Below are 16,550 nucleotides of genomic sequence, written 5' to 3' on the forward strand. Positions count from 1 at the left end.
GAATAAAAAAAAAACAAAACAGTAAAATTAGCCCAATTTTTTTGCGTAATGTGAAAGATAATGTTACGCCGAGTAAATAGATACCAAACATGTCACACTTTATAATTGCGCGCACTTGTAGATTGACAACAAAGTACGGTACCTAAAAATCTCAATAGGCGATGCTTTAAAAAAATTTTACCGTTACCAGGTTAGCGTTACAGAGGAGGTCTACTGCTAGAATTATTGCTCTCGCTCTGACGATCGCGGCGATACCTCACATGTGTGATTTGAACACCGTTTACATACGCGGGCGCGACTTCCGTATGCGTTTTCTTTGCTTCGCGAGCTCGCGGGGACGGCGGGCGCTTTGCAAATTTTTTTTTTTATTTATTTTTTTATTTATTTTAAAATGACTAAATTGTTTTTAAAAAAAAATAAAAAATTTGATCACTTTTATTGCTGTCACAAGGAATGTAAACATCCCTTGTGACAGTAATAGGTGGTGACAGGTACTCTTTATGGAGGGATCGGGGGTCTAAAAGACCCCCCCACCCCTCCTTTACACTTCAATGTATTCAGATCGCCGAAAACAGCGATTCTGAATACCGGATATTTTTTTAAAACCGGCGCCATTGGCAGCCGAGTAAACGGGAAGTGACGTCATGACGTCGCTTCCGTGTTTACGATGAGGAGACTGGAACGAAGCCGATTACGGCTTCGTTCCAGTTCCTCCCCAGCAGCCAAAGCCGACGGATCGCTAATCGGTGCTCCCGATCGAGCGGGAGCACCGGTAACAGCGGCGAGAGGGGGGGGACGTCCCCTCCCGCTCCTCCGGCATAACAGCCGAGCGGCTTTTAGCCGCATCGGTTGTTATGGCTGGAAAGCCAATCGCCCGCTGTAAAAAACGGTACCGGGATGATGCCTGCAGGTGCGGGCATCATCCCGGTATACCCCCCGGAAGCCGAGTACGCAGATCTGCGTACGCTCGGCGGGAAGGGGTTAAAAATTCCTGGAAGAGATTGTTTCCAGACAGTGCTCTGACCCAACTTCCCAATCCAAATGCAGTGAGCCGGGTGCATGAGAGGCATTTACCTCTGTAAATCTAAAGTGGTAACCTGTTAAGGCTTTTAAAGATGTATGTAGTTTGTTGCTGCTGCATGGTTGTGCGCAATTTTAAAGCATGTTGTGTTTGCCATCTATGTACGCGGCGCAAGATCATCTTTTATATTTTACTAAACATTTGGGCAATATAGTGTGTTTAGTGCATTAAAATTCCCAAAAAGTTACGTTTGTAAAAATAAAATAAATATTATATTATATCGCAACACCCACCAGAAAGGGTTTTGTCTTCAAGTGGTTAGAAGAGCATGTGATACAAGCTTCTAATGTTGTGTATATAATACCAAAGAGGCATGTTGGGTCCATGGAATATTTGCCACAAGTTTCAGAAAAATGTAAAAAAAAAAAAAAAAGAAAAATTCAAAGTTGTCACTAAATTATATATTGCTCAAACATGCCATGGGCATATGTGATATTACACCCCAAAATAGGAGAAGCAGCAGAATGTATTTTGGGGTGTAATATATAGCCGTGGCATGTTTGAGCAATATGTCACTGAAATGATAACTTGTGTACATTTTTTTTTTTTTTTCCACTTATGACAAAAGTAAAAATAAAAAAAATAAAATTCAATGTGCTCAACAAGCCTCCCAGCAAATTCTTTGGGGTGTCTACTTTCCAAAATGGGATCATGGGGGGATCGTACTGCCCTGCTGTTTTTGAACCTCAAGAAATGAGAAAGGCAGTCAAACTAAAAGCTGCGTAAATTACAGACAATGTACCCTAGTTTGTAGACTCTATTTTTTTATTTTTTATTTTTTGCAAACCAATAAATATATGCTTATTGAATTTTTGTTTTTACCCGAGACATGTGGCTGAATGCTTTTTGGCCTAAACATACGACTAAAATAGAGTTTATTGTATGTGTGTGCATATATTTTTTTTTTTTTTTTATTTGCAAAAATAAGTGGAAACTAATTTTTTCCTCAAAATGTTCGGTCTTCCGTTCATATCGCAAAAAAATAAAAAAATAAACTGCAGAGGTGATCAAATACCACTAAAAGAAAGCTCTATTTGTGGGGGGGGGGGGGGGGAGAGGACACAAATGTAATGTGGGTACAGCATTGCATGACCACACAATTGTTAAAGCGACAGTGCCAATTGCTCTGGTCATCTTGGAGAACTAACCACAGGTCTCCTGAGACCAGGGCTCTGTGCAGGGCACCTCTTCCATAAAGACCATGTCTGACCAGATCACAAATCAGTCCAATTAAATTACCATACAATATTTCAAGGTTTTGTCAGTGTTTTTTGTATAGCACACAAATCTAAGTAAACACAATGAACTAAAATTACAAAAAAAAACAAACCCAACTCAATTGTTTGATAAGAAGAGAAAGGTAGTTTTGTAAAATCATGTTCACCGTTTGATGTACCTATTGTGTACAAATGATATGCATACTAATGTAGGTTTTATGTTTGACTTTCTTAGCAAACTGAAGACATGGAAAAAAATAATCTCTGAATATGAAAAATGTGACATTACATAAACCTTTGTCTTTCCAATTTATGCCCCCCAATTAAAAAAAAAAAAAAAAACTACAGTAAAAAAACATTTTTCAATTTCATGTTCACTTTTGAAATGGTCTTTAGACGATGATACACATTCAATGTTTGCTAAAAACTCATGCAGCAGTGTAGTAGAACCCTACTATAGTATAAAATTCAAGAGTAATATCCAGAGATGCTACAACATAACATTTAATAAAGTCATTCTAAATAATATTTATTCATAACACCCAATGATAGTTTCATAAATATAAAAATGTACAAAAATGGCACAGGAGGAAAAAAACTAAAAATTACCGAACACAACATTAAAGAACACTATTAAAACAAAAATTGCAGCACAGGAAGTAAAATAAATTTGATCTTTTCCTGCATTTTAAAGAACATGTGTATGTGTATGTGTGTGTATATATATATATATATATATATATATATATATATATATATATATATATATATATATATATATATATATATATATATATATATATATATATATATATATATATATGTATATGTGTGTGTGTGTGTGTGTGTGTACACACACGCATACATACTACAGTTGCCAATTAGAGAGTTTATGGATGTCAAGTTTTGTGGATCTAAGTGTTACTTAGAGAAGACAACATGATCAGTAAAACATTGGTGGCTCATGTATCCATTTACAGTTATGCGTAAGAACGGTTCTTAGAAATTTCTCATAAGTTACAACAGTAAGGTCCATAATATAAATATTCTTTGTAAGGCTTCATTATGTTGCCGTTTTTAGATTGGCATATTAAGATGGTGGATGATCCTCGCCTCTGACGGCCTTGTATTTTGCCATGTCTTCTGGAAACACCCTGGAGAGCTCTTGGATTAGTAGACTTTTGAATTTCTAAAAAATTAAGTGAAATGAATAAGCTCAGAGGTTATATGTAAAAATGTATCAACTATATAAAGGCACTTTCCACTTCCACTCACTACACACTCTCAAATGCTGTATGAGGAGCTATAACTTCAGGGGTCATGTAGACAGGGGATCTTGTCAAATGCAGTGATAAAATATGTTGTAGGTTGTGCAAGTAGCCAGAATTCCCCCTACAATTTCCACAGTATACCATTGGAAGACATTTGTTTGTAATACATCACCACAATACAGTTGGTAACTATTCTCCATTGTTAAATGATTGATAACATTATCCCCATTTATTAAAAAAGGGAAATTTTGCAAACACATCAATTCTGATTTGAACATCAAGAGGTCTTCACGTCTAGATGCCCAAATCTGTATTAAAGTGGAAGTAAACCTATGGATTTAATCAGTTAAAAAAAAAAAAAAAAAAAAAAGGCATGCTGGGAATGCTAACTGCACATTGGCGGTGCTCTTAGCCAAACTATCAAACCATCCAATGGCTGGTGTCATAACAAATCACATGTGCAGCACCATAGCAGTTGAAGATTAAAAACGGAGGCAAAGATGGCTTCCTTGGCTGAAAACGATAGGGGAGTTTACTTCCACTTTAAGCTGCTGCCATGTGATTGGCCAATTAGCAATTTGTGATACCAAGCAATGAACAGGTGTACCCAATAAAGGTGGCATCAAAAGCAATGTGTGTTTTTGTAATAACAATAGATTACATAATGGATTTTGGACATTTACAAGTTACTTCAGAGAAAATTTAGTTTTTTTGGGGGTGAAAGGGTGCCAACAAATTTGTCCATGCCTGCAATCCATCCATAACATTCTGAAGAGTGATTCAAATCTTACCTTCATTGTATCAATTTTACCCTTCACTTGCTCATTTTTAGCTAATGCTCTCTCCAAACACTCCTTGGTGTACAGCTGGGGATTACGGCCCTGGTCGATGTAACTAAAACAAAAAAGAAGGGTAAAATAAAACGTTTTCAGAAAAAAAGAAATAACAGTAAAATCAGTTTGTATATGCAGTAAAGCTTGCTTGTTATAATAATCACTGAATGAGTTAAAGAAAAAAAAAAAAAAAAAAACACAAACAACCAACCATACCAGCCCTGTGCAGTTTTACACAGAGCAGCGCCAATCCTCTTCTTTTCGGGTCTCCTGCCGGCTCTCCTGGCTCCTCTCCCTCAAGCAGTGAACTCTGCTTGCCCTGGGGCACTACTGCATGCTTGCTCTCAAGCCGCTGCTCTACGAGTCCATAACACACAGATGCGGATCGCCCCTTCCCTCGCTTCATTGGCTCACTGGTTGGGACTGACAGCAGTGGGAGCCAATGGGGGCTCCCTTTGCCGTCTCAGCCAACGCCATCGTGAACATCGCTGGATCTAGGGGAGCTCAGGTAAGGTTTGGGGGGGGGGGGGGTGGCACTCTGCACATGCTCAGAGGTTATGCAGCCTCATAGGACAGTCAGGAGAATTAAAACTCCTCCTACAAGCTTTAATCAGTGCTCAGCTGGACACTAATAAAAGTCAAAAGAAAAAATATATAGGGGGGGGGGGAGGCATTTATCAGTTTATTTACTAAAATAATTGCATTTCCATGTACTATGGAGACTATTGAATGCAGGGTCCCAGGTTTAATGCATGAGAGCTGGAGCCAGCTGTGTGCCTGGTGCTCCTGTGAGGGCTGGAGAAGCAGAGGAGACCAGTGACTGACAGTCAGTGCTCTCCGCTCTGAGTGGACCAAGAGCTGAGCAATCATGCAATTGCTCAGTACTCCGGTCTTAAAATTCACAAACCAGTAAAGCGCACAACAAGGTCCAACTTCCTCAAGCAGTTAACCAAATGGTGCCAAAAGTGTTAGACAAGGGCCAATCCCACAAAACAAGGGTCCTGCAGCTTGCCAAGTAGATCTGGGGGAATCCCAAAAGTGCAAACAAGAAGATAGCTGCATGGGATCCTCATTAGCATTATGAATTGAATTTATTCAACAATAAAAATAAATACACTTAAGGTGTTAAAATCTTGACATCTAGCATAGATCGAAAAACTACACCACTGCAGAGCTGTCAATGCGTGTCAGCACAGCAATTTCTAGCCAGCAAGAAGATCAGATTCTGGACAGCTATCAGAGAAGCCACCAATACCCAGCATCTTGCATACTACATTGGCACATGGAGCCCCCTGTTAGTGAGAGATGGGGAAAGTTATGACTGTATCGACCCACCATGTGGTATAGTGGATACAAGATGAAGACAACAGCGTGCCACGTCCTTAATTGAAACTTGATAACAAAAAGAAAAAATTGGGCTATGGACTTTCTAGGCACAATACAACAACAACTTATTCATTAAAAATATACATTTTTATTTACCAAGACACTAAAAGAAAACACAAGATCAGTACAAAAAAAATTAAATAATGAGCGATCAGAGAATCACCCCTATTGATGTTACCGCTATTATAAAATACTATAGTGGTGGGAACCACCACAAGACACGTGAAATAGTAAATAATCCAAAATGGCGGAACATCAAAGGAAGTTGAAAGATGGTATTATGCTCGACATGTTTCGCGTGTCTTCACGCTTCTTCCGGAGCTTATTCTGACTAACAAAATAAAGTATAATAAACAAAATATACACAATATATGAAATTCATGGTATAGGAGTAGGACATGAATTCTACCTAGTGCAGTCTGGTTTAAAGACCCGGGGCACAACAGAGCAGTAAATTGGAACACCATGGGGGCGTGTGTAACAAAATAAAAATGATAATTAAAAAGGACCAGAAATGGCATTCCCCAAGTGGGCAGTGCATAATGCACTGCCTATCTGGATATAGCTGCTGCTCTGGAGTGTATTGAGGGTTCTTCACTGAGACGGAGAGGGTAGCTGGTGGGTGGCCCCACCCCCATCCCGTCCGAGGGCTTCTCCAAGCCTTCCCCCCTTCCCTCTAACTCATTGTCTTTCCCCTCTAAGTCCTAGCTGGCCCCCTCTTTCCTTTCCTATCTCCACCCTCCCCCCCTCTCCCCCCCCCCCTTTTCTTTTTGGAGCTCCCAGATCCCCCATCCTCCCAGCTATCTTGTAGGAGTTACTAGCGCACATGCGCGCCATTGACATCAGGGGCGCGCAACAGTTTGGAGTGAACGTAGGGCGCAATGCTATCTTGAGCAAGCTGGAATGAAGGCGTGTACCTAAGTGATACAGTTCCATTACTGGAAACTTACTGTTAGGAATTTGCTGCGTTTAATTATTACAACTGTTGCTTATGGACGAGTATGTAAGGTCACGTTGGCCGTTCATGATGCGCTGTACAGATTGAAGTCTTACTGTGGCCTTGTATTCGCTTGAATAAAAATTCTTTGTGGAAAAAAAATTAAAAAATTGCTGAACGGTAATTTTTTGTTCCCCCTTATTTCATTTTACGTCATTTTCATTTACTTTATTGTTAACTGCTATAGATGCACAACCTGTTTCTATTGTACTGCCATATCAAGTTGATCATTTCGGTTTTACTTTCTGTATGTTCTATTATTTTATCCTTCAATAAAGCAATCCTGATTGTAAAAAAAAAAAAAAAAAAAAAAAAAAAAAAGGACCAGAAAAATACACCAGTATAAAAATAGACAGTGACTTAATGAATATAAAAAAAAAATAGGTATAACTAGACCAGATCCCCACAAAAAAGGATTCCTAGTATGCAGGGTCACCAACTACAATAGCAATGCGCTTACGCTAATGGCCGCCATCGAGGCCTTACGCTAATATATTCGATGTCAAAAGAATGCTCTGAAACATGAATGAAAATAGTGTTAGAAAATTGGTTAAGCATAATAAAAAGACAACCAGAAATCTAATGAATATCAAGTCCTTCAGGGTATGTAAAAGGCTCACCAACATAATATAGATGGATCAGGTGTAGGGAGAGACGCAAAATAGATGAGGCTAAAGCAACAGGTGCACTAAATTATACCCACAATAGGATAAAATCAAGAGAGATTCCTAACAAAAAAAAAAAAAAAAACAGCTGTCAAGCCTCAGAACCTGTAACAATATATAATATAAAATAGCGCTAAGGAGATACAGCCAACAGAGAGATGACAAACAATGTAGCCACAGAAGTAAGAAAAGCCGGCAAGTAGGAGAAGAAAACATACATAAATTGATAAACTTGTCCTCAAGACACTCCCGGAGTCTATACAGATCTCCCATAACGAATACAAAGTATCCTAACAAGACACGCTGCGAGGGCATGTCTTATATACACAACATCCCGCCCGTAGTCGCCAATCGGCGGGATAGCACTACGTGACGTCATCTGGACCGGCCAGGAGTGTTGCCGCGCATGCGCCCGCCAGGAACCCCCGGGCACCACAGTAGCCAGTGTGAGCAGTACGCAAAGGGCGGCCAGACAGGCAACACAGCACTAATCGGAGGGGGAAGCACGACAGAACCATGCCTCCCAACCGAGCAGATAAAGCTTCATACGGGCAACAAAGCCCTTGAAGCTGCGTGGCCACACAGTGTCTCAAACTGCCCATATGCATTGGCGTTCACGAGCCAACCAGACCTACACAAGAAAAACGGTTTAATCATTCATTAAACATACAAATCAAAAATCTAAATTAATTATATAATCTAAGACAGGGGTGCCCAACCTTTTGAAGAGCGAAGGCCACTTAAGCGACTTGGTAACCAGTCGCGGGCCACAATGAGCTAAGCAGGCGGATGACAGGTCCGTGCAGAGGGGACACGGACACAGCCCACTCTACTCTATGGCTCCTCCGATCTGCCCTGACGGAAGGGGATTGAACCCCTTCTGTTTTTTTTTTAGCGAATCAGATTGGAGGTAGGCGAGTGTAAAAGGACACAAATCCATTTGCCGTTTCATAGAGGTGAATGGAGGGCGATTGTGTGAAAGGGGCCTTTCACACTAATGCAGCGCACCTGTGTTTTTCCTGCGAGTTAGCTACACTTTGTCATAGACTTCCATTATATCCTGCAGGTGTGGTGAACTTTCTGAAAGCTCACAAAACCTGCCGGTAATAACAGAAGTCTCTGTCTCAGTGCAGGTAACCTGAAGGTTCACTGCACCTGCGGATCAGTTTGAAAGCAGCCCAGTAACCACTGCGCAGATATGCCCATATACACACACACACACACACACACACACACACACACAGCAATTTTAGTAATAAACTGACCTTTAATAACAGTCTTCCATTCAGGTGTCGTCTGCTGTTGCTGTCCCCGGCAGAGTGCATTTGGTATCATTCCACCTGTGGCACGAGATGGCGATATACAGGAAGCATCAGCTTATACAGCTCTGCTCCACAGCTGCTTGCTTTGCCGGCTTTATTAACAACACAGATGCTCTGGGATGGCAGGTCTGCAACCCTTGACCTGGGCTTGTCAATCTGCCATCCCACAGAAGGAGGTCACGGCCACATCAGAGGGCTCCGTGGGCCACTGGTTAGGCACCCCTGATCTAAGATAATTTAAATTTCCCCAAAAAAGAAAAAAAAAAAAAAATCCTAATACGGAGAAAACTCATTTTAAATTATCTTAATAAAGAATATAATATAAAGTGTAACGAGGACTCATATCAAACTACAAAAATTCTAGCTTAGATTATCGTAAAAGAAAAAGGAAAGCCATGGTCCTAATACAAAGACAAATTATAATATATATATATATATATATATATATATATATATATATATATATATATATATATATATATATATATATATATATATATATATACATACACATATATATACATACATACATACACACACACACACACACACACACACACACACATACATACATACATACATATATACATATACATATATATATATATATATATATATATACACACACATACACACACACACACACACACACACACATACCATACACACACAAGTTATCTTAATACAGAATATATTATAAATGTAACCAAAAGACTCATATCAAACTATAAAGATTATAGGTTTGAATATTGTACACATGATGAAAATTTGAGAAAAGCAACAGTAACGTATTAGTCACACAAAAAATAAAAACAAACAACCCCACAGTAGACACCCCTTAAATGTAGTGAGCTAATTCACAAGGGGGGGGGTCTGTGGGATTGAGCCTCGTTAATGGCAGGTGCAAAAGTTGCATTAGGTCGTTCTATCCATAGAGTCTCCCTTCTAAGGACCCGTTTGTCCCAGTCACATCCGGGGGGGTAGGGGGTCAGGAGGGACCACCGCAAGAGCAATAAAGTATATCACCTAGGTATCAAATTTGTGATATAGATCTAGATGTCTACTCACTGATGTAATCATTTTCCCATCTGAGGAGTAATACACGTGGTCCTTTATGCGGGCCCTAAACTAATGGTTTTGCCCACATAGAAGGCCGAACATTTGCAGAGCATTAGGAGTTTCGCAGTCTGCATAAAAATTGAGGATGAAACATTCATTAGGCAATATAAATTGCTCCCCTATCTGAATCCAAGAACAAAATGCAAATCTGTGAATCCCCCGTATCGGGCGGGTCCCAGGTGTGGCAGAAAATGACTGGATGTGAGTTTCACGCAAAGAGCTTGATCTACGTAAAGTAATATTGAGAGAGACATTAATGTATTTAGCCAAAATGGGGTCCTCACAAAGAATAGGCCAATGGGATGCAAGGATATTGCGCAATTCAATATGATGGTTAGAGAATCTGGTTATGAACCTAACAGTAGAATTCTGTTTAGGGTTTTTTTTTTCTTGTAAAGAATGACATGACCGTCGTGAAGCTTTGTTATAGGCTCTACGTAAAATAGACTTACTATATTCTCTAGCTTTCAGGCGGTCACGTAGAAGGCTTGCCTGAACCTCAAATTCCTCTGTGTGAGTACAATTATGACACAGCCTTACATACTGTGCGAGTGGTATGCTGCATATCTGACCCACCGGGTGTGCACTGGCCGCGTGTAAAAGTGTATTGCCTGCTGTCTCCTTACCAAAGGTAGAAGCTAGACATCCCGCTTGATCTTTAAAGATAGTAAGATCAAGAAAAGTAATCCGAGATATATGACTGGATTCTGTAAACTTAAGATTAAGTGAATTCTGATTGAGAGTCTCTATATAAAAAAAAAAAAAAAAAAAAAAAAAAAAAGGAGTTAAGTCTAATCAAAGTGTCTGTCCAGATAATGAATACATCGATGTATCGCAGCCGTGGCTGGTATACATAGACAAGGCGCCCCCACCCCACACCCAGGTACAGGCTGGCATAAGCTGGTGCACAACATGTGCCTATAGCCACTCCCTGTACCTGGAGGTAGTGGGACTCTTCTATAATGAACTCACAAAATTCCCAACGATGATGGTCTTGTTCTCTCAGGAAGGTACATACTGTCCTGATGCCCTGCTCGTGAGGTATACTGGAGTATAATGCCTCCACATACAAAGTCATGAGCAGGGCATCAGGAGGCATGACCATACCTTCAATATGCTTGAGCAAGTCAAGAGTGTCTCTGGTATAGGATGGTAAGGCCAATACATGTGGCAATATTACTTTCCGTAGATCAAGCTCTTTGCGTGACATCCAGTCATTTTTCTGCCACACCTGGAACCCGCCCAACAAGGGGGATTCACAGATGTGGCAGATGTGCATTTTGTCCTTGGATTCAGATAGGGGAGCAATTTATATTACCTAATGGAGAACGCTCCATCCCCAATTTTTATGCAGACTGTGAAACTCGGGGTGTTTACCTAATGCTCTGCAAATGTTCGGCCTTCTATGTGGGAAAATGATTACATCAGTGATTAGACATTTAGATCCATTCCACAAATTTTATACCTCTGAAATCCTTTATTGCTCTTGCGCTGGTCCCTCCTGACCCCCGCGGAGGCGACTGGGACAAACATGCCCTTAGAAGGGAGACTATGGATAGAGCGACTTAATGCAACTTTTGCACCTGGCATTAACAAGACTCAATCCTACAGACCCTTCTTATGAATTAGCTCACTACATTTAAGGGATGCCTGTTTTTTTTTTTTTTTGCGTGACTAATACATTGTTACTGTTGCTTTTCTCTAATTTTCATCATGTGTATAATATAAAAGTCTTTTGGTTACATTTTATATTATATTCTGTATTAAGATAATTTAAATAATATAGTTGTCTTTGTGTAAGGACCATGGCTTTCCTTTTTTTTGTGTGTACGATAATCTAAGCTAGAATTTTTGTAGTTTGATATACAAGTCCTTGTTACACCTTATGTTATATTCTTTAAATATAGTTTTCTTTGCATTAGGATTTTTTTATTTTTGGGAAATTTAAATCATCTTAGATTATACAATTTAGATTTTTGGATTTGTATGTTTAATCATTCAATAAACAGTTTTTTTTAGTGCAGTTCTGGTTGGCTCGTGAACGCCGATGCATATTGGCAGTTTGAGACACTGTGTGGCCACCCAGTGTCAAGGGCTTTGTTGCCCGTATGACGCTGTAGTATCTGCTCAGTTGGGAGGTGTGGTTCTGTCATGCTTCCCCTCTGATCAGTGTTGTGTTGCCTGCCTGGCCGCCCTTTGCGTACTGCTCGCACTGGCTACCGTGTTGCGCAGGCGCGGGGGTTCGTGGCGGGCGCATGCGCGGCAACACTCCTGGCCGGTCTGGATGAAGTCACGTCGGCTATCCCGCCAATTGGCGACTATGGGCAGGACGTGTGTATATAAGACACACCCTCGCAGCGTGTCTTGTTAGGATACTTTGTATTCTTTATGGGCGATCTGTATAGACTCTGTTTGGGAGTGTCTCAAGGACAAGTTTATCAATTTAGGTATGTTTTCTTCTCCTACTTGCCGGCTTTTCTTACTTCTGTGGCTACATTGTTTGTCATCTCTCTGTTGGCTGTATCTCCTTAGCGCTATTTTTTTTATTATATATTGTTACAGGTTCTGAGGCTTGACGGCTGTGTTTTTTTTGTTAGGAATCTCTTGATTTTATCCTATTGTGGGTATAATTTAGTGCACCTGTTGCTTTAGCCTCATCTATTTTGCCATCTCTCTGTTGGCTGCATCTCCTTAGCGCTACTTCATATTATATATTGTTACAGGTTCTGAGGCTTGACGGCAGCGTTTTTTCTGCTAGGAACCTCTCGATTTTATCCTATTGTGGGTATAATTTAGTGCACCTGTTGCTTTAGCTTTATCTATTTTGCGGCTCTACCTACACCTGATCCATCTATATTATGTTGGCGAGTCTTTTACATACCCTGAAGGACCATTGATATTCATTAGATTTCTGGTGGTCTTATTATTATGCTTAACCAATTTTCTAACTATTTTCATTCATGTTTCAGAGCATTCTTTTGACATCTGCTAATATATTAGCGTAAGGTCTCGATGGCGGCCATTGGCATAAAGTGCATTGCTATTGTAGTTGGTGCCCCTACATACTGGGAATTCTTTTTTTGTGGGGATCTGGTCTAGTTCTACCCCATTTTTTATATTCAGTAAGTCACTGTCTATTTTATACTGTGTACTTTTCTGGTCCTTTTTAATTATCACTTTTATTTTGTTACACACGCCCCCATGGTGTTCCAATTTACTGCTCTGTTGTGCACCGGTGCTCCGGGTCTTTAAACCAGACTGCGCTAGGTAGAATTCATGTCCTACTCCTATACCATGAATTTCATATACTGTGTATATTTTGTTGTTTATTATACTTTATTTTGTTTTATTTTGTTAGTCGGTCAGAAATAAGCTCCGGAAGAAGTGCGAAGACACGCGAAACATGTCGAGCATAATATCTTTCAACTTCCTTTGATGTTCCGCCATTTTGCATTATTTACTATTTCACGTTTGAGAGCGTCTTGTGGTGGTTCCCACCAATATAGTATTATTTTATAATAGCGGTAACATAAATAGGGATGATTATGTAATCACTCATGATTATTTTTTGTACTGATCTTGTGTTTTCTTTTAGTGTCTTTGTAAATAAAAATGTATATTTTTAATGAATATGTTTTATTGTGCCTAGAAAGTCCAGTGAGAGATGGGGGGGTTCAGTGCATGCGTTTCAGGAGGTTCAATCCTCTGTCAACCTCCAATTCATAATACTAATGAGGATCCTACTCTATCTCCACCCCCGTTAAAAATGTCAGTTTTCTGTGATGTAAAAAATAAATAATGAGACAAAGATAAATCATTTCAGAAATTTTTCACCTTTAATGTGACCTATAAAACTGTACAACTCAGTTCAACAACAATTTTCACACCCAGGCATCTGCATTATGCAAGCGCCTATTAGCATGGGGCTACACAAGGACAAACCTTAGAAAGCCCTTCAATAAGCCTTTGCACGGACTAGATCACCACTTGTATGGTCCCCCTCATGTAAAACAACCTGAAACAGTCAACATGGTCACTAAATTCTCTGCCCACCATAACCAACTACACAATCTGTTATAAGATCACTGGCACTTGCTAACAGATAACCATGTTTTGAGGAAATATGCGAGACCTAACCCAGAATTATTGTGGATGCTCTGCGGAACACCAAGAGATGGACTTGCCAGCAGGCACGTTGGCCCCCACGGCACCTTCCGCTGTGGCCACTGTTCTCGTTGCCTTTGGGTGCAGGAGGGCACAACCATCATACTCCCAAATGGAGAACTTTTCTCCTCTCCCACAAATGCCAAAATGTGGCATGAGGGGAGAAGTATACCTTATGGGCTGCAGATGTATGTAGGAAAGACAATTAGAGAGTTTATGGCAGAGTAGGTGACCATCTGTACTATTCATCAAATGGCAAGCTTACTACGATAAGTCATCACATTGGCCTACATTATAGATTCCAGCCAGAAGAAGTGGTTACATTTATAGCTCTGGTGGTGATTCCAGAAGACCTGTGGGGGGGGGGGGGGGATTGGTGTCCATCAATCCTAAGACGTGAAACCATCTGGATCAAACAACTCAATGCCCACAACATACCCCTAGGCTTGAATGAAGTCTATTCCACCCCCCCCATTAACCATTTCCTCTCCCTATACATCTACCTCCCCCTTTCCTTTATTTTCCCCTTTTCTCTACCCCCCCCCCCCTCCATATATCGCTCTATACCCAACTGTATTGGCAACGATTTTGGATTGCACTATGTCTATTTTATATTCCTTATTGGATGTTGAACAATGATTTCTGCAAAATTTTTTTACTTGGAATTCGCATAATCAATTCCATATGTGACCCTACATGGTGAGAGCGTGATGATAGGAGAAATACTGTATGCATTTCTTCTTTTGTATCTTTTTCTGCTATGTGCTGGTGTCGGGATGCTGGCTGCAGTGTGTGCTTACACCGCAGTCATCGCTCTATATACAATTCATTCTGATTTATTCCCAGTTATTTCCCGATTCTTGTCAGGGGACCCAGTTGTGACCACTGCAGAGCGAGGTGCATTTCTCCTCCCCCCCCCCTCTTATGGCGGGCATGCATCTCTCCGGGATAAAGGAGTGTCCCCACTTCCATTGGGAGCATTCTCCCCTCCTACCAGGGGGACAGCAATTTAGGCCACCTCCCCATCTGATCACAAGTGTGCGTGGAAATTACGCATGCGCAAAAAAATGGACTCGGTGATGTCACACACCGGCGCTAGCTGGCCTGATGTCAGGGGCCAGGTTGAAGCTACTTAAGGGGACTTACAGCTGTCCCAAACCAAACGCCTGCACCCCAGGGTCAACTAGGACTCAAGGCTATCCATGGTAAGGCTCATCTCATCACCTACAATGTTTTGCCATCTACTATGATGGGAGTTTTGCATGTCTGTCAGCGGCACCTCCCAGGTGGAGAGGTTTGCTGCTGCAGACTCAAACCCCATATACGTTTATCTGTGCTCCTGGATGAATTGCTAAGGTTTGTGCACAAGCTTTGTTCACACGCAAATGTGTTTTTTGTTGTTCCAAGAGCTCTGATACGGTTATGACCAGATCTACCTTAAATATTGAATACAGCCTTTATATTAAAAAAAAAAAAAAAAAAAAATTGAATGTGTAGCCTTGTACTGATGGAATGACACTGCCATCTGTCCTTTGTTTGTGACCCCCCGAGTTTTCACACATTACCATGACATATTGGGTTTGGACCATTTATCACCTCCTTTATTTTAGGGTCTGTTTTCCTCCTATCCCTTTCTTGTCCATCTCCTTTTTGTACCCTGTTTTTTTCTCCCCCCCACCTCTTTTCCTCCCCCCTCTTCTCTTTCCTTCCCTTTTCATCTTTTATTATTTAACATTCTGTTTATTCTTGGTCTAATGGAATGGTCTAATGGGTTTAATGGAATATTACATTGTTTGTAGTGGTTTATAGACGACTACCTCTACCTATTAGAATATTCATGCCCTCAATTGTCTCCCGTGTCTGCTGTGGGGGAGGAGGGGGGGGGGGGGTTTCCCTTTGTGTTCCGCTGGTCCCCATTGGTAAGCAACGCATGAATGAATAGGAACTTCAATACCCAAACTAGGTTTGTTATTAAATATTAAAAATGTAATTGTGATTATGTATGAGATTGTACTTACTTGACTGAAAGGAAGTGACTATAGTCGCGAAACATGTAGAGGATTACGTCAAGACATACATCTCAGCTCCCCATACTACAGATGGGGTTTGTTTCTTTGGAACCATCTGTATTTACCACGTACAGTTGTAATGAACTGCCTATCAATTCACAAGTAGTCACTATAGGGTTCATCCCAGGCCTATGGAAGGACCACGAGGTACTTTTAAAATGTGGACAATGTCCCAAATGTCCCTGGATACTTGAGGGAGAGACATTTGTTCTGCCCAACGGTGAGACATTCTCGCCCTCGCAACAAGCTAGTTGCGGTACGAGGGGGGTGGTTTACCTGATGGTCTGTGCCAGCAAGGCATTTTATGAAGGCAAGGGAACAGGGAACTACGACAACGCCTGGGCGACCATTTGTATTACTCTACAAATGGTAAGCTGACCACTGTAGGTCGACACATTGGGATCCACCATAGATTCCAACATGAAA

General features: G+C 40.7%; 1 protein-coding gene across 1 annotated transcript in view; it reads right to left on the reverse strand.

The window, feature by feature from the left end:
* Nucleotides 1–2,784: 2,784 nt before the first annotated feature.
* Nucleotides 2,785–16,550, reverse strand: part of MED10 (mediator complex subunit 10) — a 49,290-nt gene continuing 35,524 nt past the window's right edge. Inside the window, exons 3-4 of the mRNA XM_077492009.1 lie at nucleotides 4,361–4,463; nucleotides 2,785–3,487 (exon numbers count right to left, since the gene is read on the reverse strand). Of these exons, the coding sequence (XP_077348135.1) occupies nucleotides 3,389–3,487; nucleotides 4,361–4,463 (202 nt within the window). The 3' untranslated portion in view covers nucleotides 2,785–3,388. The remainder of the gene's footprint in view (nucleotides 3,488–4,360; nucleotides 4,464–16,550) is intronic.

This window comes from Lithobates pipiens, unplaced genomic scaffold, assembly GCF_037356315.1.
Source record: "Lithobates pipiens isolate NorthernLeopardFrog02 unplaced genomic scaffold, aLitPip1_a1.2 Scaffold_19, whole genome shotgun sequence".
Taxonomy (NCBI): Eukaryota; Metazoa; Chordata; class Amphibia; order Anura; family Ranidae; genus Lithobates; species Lithobates pipiens.